The sequence below is a fragment of the Ptiloglossa arizonensis genome, chromosome 13, assembly GCF_051014685.1.
Source record: "Ptiloglossa arizonensis isolate GNS036 chromosome 13, iyPtiAriz1_principal, whole genome shotgun sequence".
Taxonomy (NCBI): domain Eukaryota; kingdom Metazoa; phylum Arthropoda; class Insecta; order Hymenoptera; family Colletidae; genus Ptiloglossa; species Ptiloglossa arizonensis.
In genome coordinates, this window is record NC_135060.1 from 1,916,626 (window position 1) to 1,924,595 (window position 7,970).

At 26.6% G+C, this 7,970-nt stretch overlaps 2 protein-coding genes across 3 annotated transcripts; both read left to right on the plus strand.

The window, feature by feature from the left end:
* The first annotated feature begins 19 nt into the window (after positions 1 to 19).
* Positions 20 to 4,695, plus strand: Rb (adaptor related protein complex 3 subunit ruby). Its single transcript, XM_076325096.1, has 10 exons — positions 20 to 350; positions 656 to 731; positions 989 to 1,570; positions 1,641 to 1,937; positions 2,073 to 2,340; positions 2,421 to 3,128; positions 3,192 to 3,482; positions 3,557 to 3,828; positions 3,917 to 4,281; positions 4,419 to 4,695. The coding sequence occupies exons 1-10, from the start codon at positions 217 to 219 to the stop codon at positions 4,564 to 4,566; spliced, it is 3,141 nt and encodes a 1,046-aa protein (XP_076181211.1). The 5' UTR covers positions 20 to 216; the 3' UTR covers positions 4,567 to 4,695.
* A 1,345-nt stretch (positions 4,696 to 6,040) lies between these two features.
* Positions 6,041 to 7,561, plus strand: Rpl6 (ribosomal protein L6). 2 transcript variants are annotated; one of them, XM_076325041.1, is made up of 4 exons: positions 6,041 to 6,054; positions 6,529 to 6,732; positions 6,816 to 7,089; positions 7,162 to 7,561. In XM_076325041.1, the coding sequence occupies exons 2-4, from the start codon at positions 6,529 to 6,531 to the stop codon at positions 7,506 to 7,508; spliced, it is 825 nt and encodes a 274-aa protein (XP_076181156.1). In that variant the 5' UTR covers positions 6,041 to 6,054; the 3' UTR covers positions 7,509 to 7,561. The 2 variants fall into 2 exon arrangements, with proteins under 2 accessions (XP_076181156.1, XP_076181155.1); XM_076325040.1 differs by lacking the exon at positions 6,041 to 6,054 and adding an exon at positions 6,315 to 6,332.
* Positions 7,562 to 7,970: the final 409 nt, after the last annotated feature.

Here is a 7,970-nt window from a genome sequence, read left to right on the forward strand (position 1 = left end):
TTTGATTCGATATATTTCGATATATAGGGCGAGAATCCTTTCTGAGTAGAACGTATAAGTGGTTCGGACCTAAACAGATCTAAGCAAGATGGATATGTGCTAATACTCGGTGGAAACATCTTACGATAAATTTTTCAGAAGTTTTATAAATTATAGCGAAATCTGCATTGAAAACAGAAAGAAATAATCGTTTCGTATTAACTGAAAAGAAGGAAAATGTTAACTGCTGCTGCAAATTCATTATCAAATAACGGAGGCTCTTACAGTAATGACAGACCGTCAAATACAGCAGATGCAGAACTTGCAACCGATCCTGCTTCTGGTGGATTTTTTCATTCTGATTATAAAAAGTAAATATATTTCTTTTTATTTTTATTATTTTCATTATTTTAATAATAATTTTTTATTGGTAAATTATTTTTAATACTATTTTAAATGGTGAACTATACATACTTTCACATTTTAACTTGAAAAATTTACCAATTTTTGTAATATATAATGCTTATTTTTTATCTTGATTTTAATTCTATTGCATTGATATTTTGTAATGTTATATGGCAAATGTTAAATATAGTGGATCTAAAAATGTATTGTACGTAAAATATGTTTGTATATGATATGCAAGTACATATTTAAAAAGTATTTTTTAATTTAGGCATGAAGATTTGAAACAAATGTTAGACAGTAATAAAGATGGACTCAAACTAGAAGCTATGAAACGTATAATTGGGGTAATATATTTCTCATATATGTTACATAATTTTATTGTATAATTTTGTGTAAATATTGATATAAAATATGTCTTATAATGTTTAATTTATTAAACTATTATGTATCATTTATATATTATACACTGATACATTTCAAAAAAGGTATTAATTTTTATACCTCACTTGAATAATTATATTGTTTCTATTAAGATTTTTAATTATTTCGATTTTTAAATGTTATCCTGAATAAAACATATAAAGTAAAATACATTTTTCAGATGATAGCAAAAGGAAGAGATGCATCAGAATTATTTCCAGCTGTGGTGAAGAATGTTGTATCAAAGAATATTGAAGTTAAAAAATTAGTTTACGTATATTTAGTTCGTTATGCAGAAGATCAACAAGATCTTGCACTTTTATCTATTTCTACATTCCAGCGAGCATTGAAAGATCCTAATCAATTAATAAGAGCCAGTGCTTTAAGAGTACTCTCAAGTATACGTGTCTCCATGATAGTGCCTATTGTAATGCTTGCTATTAAGGATTCAGCTAGTGATATGTCACCATATGTTCGAAAAACTGCTGCACATGCAATACCTAAACTTTATTCTTTGGATTCTGAGCAGAAAGAGGAGTTAATAAATGTGTTAGAAAAGCTGTTATCTGATAAGACAATTCTAGTCGTGGGGTCAGCAGTAATGGCTTTTGAAGAGGTTTGTCCTGAAAGGATAGACTTAATACACAAGAATTATAGAAAACTCTGTAACTTGTTAGTAGATGTTGACGAATGGGGCCAGGTTGTTATAGTAAACATGCTTACAAGATATGCACGAACACAATTTGTTAATCCTAACATAGATGTATGTATAACTTCCTTAAATTACACATAGTATAACTAAGATATATATTTTTTGAAAATAATTTTTATAGAATATAGAAGATGATGAAAATCGCCCATTCTACGATTCTGATTCCGATTCATCTAATACAAAGAAACCAAAATTATTGTTAGATCCTGATCACCGATTATTATTACGAAACACAAAACCCCTTTTACAAAGTAGAAATGCTTCTGTAGTAATGGCAGTATCTCAATTATACCATCACACAGCACCAAGAAGTGAAGTAATTACTGCTGCTAAAGCCTTGATAAGATTATTAAGGGGACACAGGGAAGTTCAGAGTGTAGTTCTTCATTGCATTGCTAGCATATCAATTACCAGAAAGGTAATGTAAGTACTAATATAATGATAATACGATTTATTGTATGTACAGAACAATGTATACAAAATATTACTTTAATGTATATTTTTATAACTAAGAATTTTATACAAAAACATAATTCTTAATATTTCTATACAGGGGATGTTTGAACCTTTTCTTAAATCATTCTTTGTAAGGACTTCAGATCCTACACATATAAAGCTTTTAAAATTGGATATTTTGACCAATTTAGCAACTGAAACTAGCATTGGAGTTATACTAAGAGAATTCCAAACATACATTTCTAGTAGCGATAAAGAATTTGTGGGAGCAAGCATACAAGCAATTGGTAGATGTGCAAGTAATATAAAAGAAGTGACTGACACATGTTTAAATGGATTAGTTTCATTGCTGAGTAATAGAGATGGTAACTATTTATTGAGTGTATAATTACACTGCAATGCAAGACTTGCATAATTATAATATTTTATATGATTTTATATTCAGAGGCTGTTGTAGCAGAAAGTGTTGTCGTTATAAAAAAACTCTTACAAACTCAACCAAATGAACATAAAAATATAATTGCACATATGGCTAAATTAATGGATTTTATAACTATACCACAAGCAAGAGCATCAATTTTGTGGCTCTTAGGTGAATATTCGGATAGAGTACCTAAGATAGCACCAGATGTTCTTAGGAAAATGGCTAAAAATTTTATAAATGAACAAGACATAGTGAAGCTACAGATTTTAAACTTAGCTGTAAAGCTATGTTTAAATAATCCTATACAAACTAAATCATTTTCTCAGTATGTCTTCCAACTTGCAAAGTATGATCAGAATTATGACATTAGAGATCGTGCACGCTTTCTAAGACTTTTTATTTTTGATGAAGATGATCATAAAAAGAAACTTTCGCAGCTTGCAAAACGAATTTTTCTAGCTCCAAAACCTGCGCCAACTTTAACATCAAGGTTTAAAAACTCAGAATTTCAGTTGGGCACATTATCACACTATTTGGATATGCCATGTGCTGATTACCGGCCTTTGCCACCTTTTCCTAATGTAGCTCCTGATCCATCTGTTAGAGATATTGCAAGTAGTAATATGAGAGATGCAAGAGAAGACTATTATAAAAAAGATAAGAAAGACAAAAAAGGAAAAGAAAAAGAAAAACCTTTTTACAGCGATGAAGAAAGTGTTGCAGCAGAAGGTAAATTTTAGAAATACTAGTAGTTTAACTAAATTTATAGAGTAAAATATTGTTAAATTTTAGAATTGGATAATGAAACTTCAGATACTTCAACAAATGATTCTTCAGATGAAAATAGTGTTTCATCTGAATATACATCAGGTTCTAGTAAATCTGAGAATAATAACGGAAAAAAAAAATCTGTGAAAGAATCTGATGATTCCAATAGTGAGTCTGAGAGTGAAGACACAAATTCTGAAGAATCTTCTGAAGATTCTCAGGAGAGTGAAGAGGAAAAGAAATATAAACTTTCAAACCAAGAAAAGAAAGAAAAACCAAAAAGTAATATTGATCTTCTTTTAGATTTAGATGATGGTAAGATATAACATTGGAATTATTTTTAAATATAATATTGATAAAAACAATTTTATATTATATTATAATTGCAGTTATTCCAATGACACCTGTTATGCCATTAAGTACAGGAGGTTTTCTTACTCCAATGAATTCAAATCTTACGCATGATGTTAGAGAAGTATCATCTTCATTTATTCCAATAAAGAAATTTGAATTGTTAAATAGTATTACAGGTCATGGTCTAAAGATTGAATACAGGTTTACAAGATCACAACATTTAGTAAGCGCTCATTTCGTTACCATTGAATTAACGTTTACAAACGAAAGTAACGAACCTATTAAAGAAATACATATGGGAATAAAGGTGAATTTTAATGTGACAAAAATTTAATATATTTTTCAAATATACTTTACAATTATTATACAATATTTTTATTGTTTGATTTCTTTAGAATTTACCAAAAGGTATGGTTATCCATGACTTTACACAAATACCGCTACTGGAGACAAACTCCAATTTATCCTCTACATTGGGTATCAACTTTAATGATTCCACACAACCAGCAAATTTTAACATTGACTTTTCAATTGGTGAAGAAACGTATTTGTGTCCAGTTATTGTTAAAGCACCGATTGGAGAAATAATACGAGCTGTACTTTTGCCAGAACATATGTTTATTACAGAAAAAATGAAACTAAAAGGTATGAACGAACATGTGGCAAAAGTACACTATTCGGAAAATAAAAAAGCTTTTTCTCAAATGATTCTTGAAACTGCAAATGTTGCAATGATATCTAACAGTGACGAAGAAATCAGGTTAGTGAGTTTTGTATCAATTATCTAAATAATTTATCACTTTGTTTATTGAAACAGAATATGGTAGAAGATTGAAATTTCTTATACAACATAACATATTATTTCACTATAATGTATTAGTTTAATTTTGTTTGCAGATTTGCCGCCCATACTTTAGCATCAAAATCATTGGTGTTAGTGACAATAAAAATTATAAGTAATGAATGTTTGGAAATCTGTGTAAATTGTGAAAAAATGGTAATAGGTTCTATTTTGTTGAATGAATTAAAAAGCAATTTAAAATGAATTAAATATTTTATATTTGAAGTCATAAATTTAGTGCTAAATATATTTACAACACTTGTATAAAATAAATACAAAATAATAAGTAAATATAAATATATTTATATATATAATTTCACATATATATGTTAATTAAATACAAAAATTCAAGTATAATATGTTTGTTATAGCATCATTAGAATTTTTATAATAAATTGAAGTTACTGTTTAGTAAAACAAGGTATTAGTTCTAGAAACCATAGTAGATTAATCATTAAGATTCGCTTATTATAACTTGTACTTCCTTAAAGGTGTGTATTTTTTATATATTTTCTTATTAAATAGAGGAAAAATAATTAAAAATTATATGTACATTACTTATTACTAATAAGTCTTGAATGATATAATTAGTTTAATTTAATTTACATAATTAAATCTTTTTTCCAAAAAGCCCAATATTTTTATTTAAACTATTAACATTTTTAATTTTGTAAAATATTCCTATTGTTATAAAATTATAATGCATGTTAACAAATACATTTTAGCCAAATAAATTTCATTTCATAAATCCATCATATACAAAAAATCCATTAAAATACAAAAATATACAAATATCTGTAGGTATAAATTAGTTATAGGAATAATAGTATTTTTCCAGTAAACATTTTTCATTAACTTAGTTATTCTTTTATTCTCTAGCCATAGTCATAAGTCATAACATACCATTATAAATACAATTAATTGAATATATTACTACAAGATATTTCTTCTAAGTAATTATTAGTCATCACACTTTATGTACTGCCATTAATATTATTCGTAATGTAAAAAACAATAATAAAAAAACAAGTATTTAGGTATTCATGGCTAAAATACATTTTATCATTTTTTTCTGAAATGTAAACACAATAAAAAAATTATTAAATTTGAATCTCTAAAATAATATAAAATAACAGCTCATTTTTTAATTATATTTTAATAATAAAAAGTATTTTATATATTGCTTTATATTCTAATTAAATGTTAAAGAAATACATATGTATGAAAAATTTAGATGTAGAACAAAGAAAAGGATACAAATTATATTTGTTTCCTAATATACAAAAAAATTAACTTCGATACATGTATTTTGTTGTATTCTTTATTGTAAGAATAATTTTTATCAATGACAGCAATAATTAATTTAAGTACTAATTATTGAAATCACAAAAATGATTAAGATCGACAAAAATGATAATTTATTCAGTATTTTTATTTATTTCCGATTTTTATTATTTAAGATTAATACAGTATATTTATCATTAAATATTTCATACGAATATTTTTATTTATATTACTTGTGTTAATCGAAAATAATCGATACATATATCGATATGTAATCCTAATTTTAGAGTATGGCCAATAGATGGAAACAGCGCATAGGCTCTTTTAGCCGTACGATTTAAGGTAAGATGGAATGAGATATACCAATCTAATATTATCGAAGTAATCTCTTGCTTTAATAGAAAAAAAGTTAGATATTTTGTTAAATTTTACATATTTCATAAATCTTCTTTAAGGAGAACATTATATTTTTTTCTTAATGTTACAGTTCTTTTAAATTTTAAGAATCCAAAATTCTAAGGTTAAAGTTTGACATTTAATTTTTCTCGTTAATAATGGTTTGATATATTTTTTTAATCTTAAATCATAATAATATTTTGTAAATTTCTGATCTAATTTTTTTTATAGGTTCCTTTACTACTTGTATTTAAGTTTATGAAAATGTATCATAACCTTTATGAAACATGGTAAACATGCTTAGTAAAAGAATACAACACAAAATATATGTACAATATTAGGATTTAAGTACTAATATACACTGATTTTATAGACAGTTGTATGTTTTTTTGTATCATTATATGTATACCAATTTATTTTGTAGAATAAATATTTAAATCAAATGCATAATTATTCTATTTATATGTAGTTAAATTTATTTTTTAGATGACTAATACAAAGAAAGAAAAGGCTACCAAAGTAAACTCTCCAGAGAAGAATGATGATTCTTTGCACAAAAAAGCTGGAAAAAGCGGTAGAATCAGGCCAAGAAATTATGATTTAGGAAATGGCATTTATAGATTCAGTCGTACCCGTATGTTCCACAAAAAGGCCATTTACAAATTTCTCGATAAGAAAACTCCAAAAACCGTATGTCACATAATATTATATATGTTATTCAATATTGTTTTTATTTACATATAATTTTTATATGTATAAATGTTTAATTACAGGTTAAACCTAAAAAACCAGTAAGCATTGAAAAGAAAATTGGTGGTGACAAAAATGGAGGAAAACGTATTGTATTATTAAAGAAAAGGTGTGCCAACTATCCTACTGCTGATCCTGTAACTGTACATCATGCTAAGAAATGTTTCCGTGATCACCATCGTTATCTGAGGCCCTCTTTAAAACGTGGGACTATTTGCATTTTACTTGCTGGAGCTCATAAAGGAAAAAGAGTTGTGTTCTTAAAGCAACTTAAAAGTGGTCTACTTCTAGTTACGGGTGAGTTTTATAAATTTTTTATATGACTTTTGGTAAAAATGTGAAACTAAATCTGAATTTTTTCCAAAATAGGACCTTTCTTGATCAATGGTTGTCCTCTTCGAAGAGTTAGCCAGAACTATGTAATTGCTACATCTACACATATTAACCTCTCTGGTTTAAAACTACCAGCTCAAGTAAATGATGATTATTTTAAAAGAAAACGTGAAAAACGTGCAAAGAAGGAGGAAGGTGATATTTTTACTAAGAAGAAGGACGAATACAAAGCAAGTGATCAGAGAAAAGCTGATCAGAAAGTGGTTGATAAATTTGTGATTTCAGCTATTAAGAGAAACAAAGAGAAAAAAATGCTTTTCACTTATTTATCAGCAATGTTTGGCTTAAGAAGCAGTCAATACCCACACAGATTAAAATTCTAACTTTCTGTAAATTGAATATAAATATATAATAAATACAGAAACATTGAATAAAATTGCTTTTATTATTTTATTGAACCATTATAATCATTTCCAAATACTGTAAGATGTAATTTTATTATAAATTATTAACTAGTTGCAATATTTAATCTTGTTGAGGTAATGGTTATATATCGATGTTAACTGTATTTAATGCTATTAAGAAGATTGAACAAGTTTTGTTTTACTCAGTATAGAATACGTATCTCTATAAATACTTGTTCATAAATATATGCTAAAATTATAAAAGTTAACATCTGAAATTTGGAACAAAATGTGAACAGTATATTCAGTTGTGGTGTTTTTATGAATTAAATTTCATTGGTTAGGCGGATAACTCTCGCCTGTATAAATGCGCATGCGTATCACACTTAGAACGTCAAATACGAGAGCATCGAATAACATCAGTTAGTATTATGACATTGT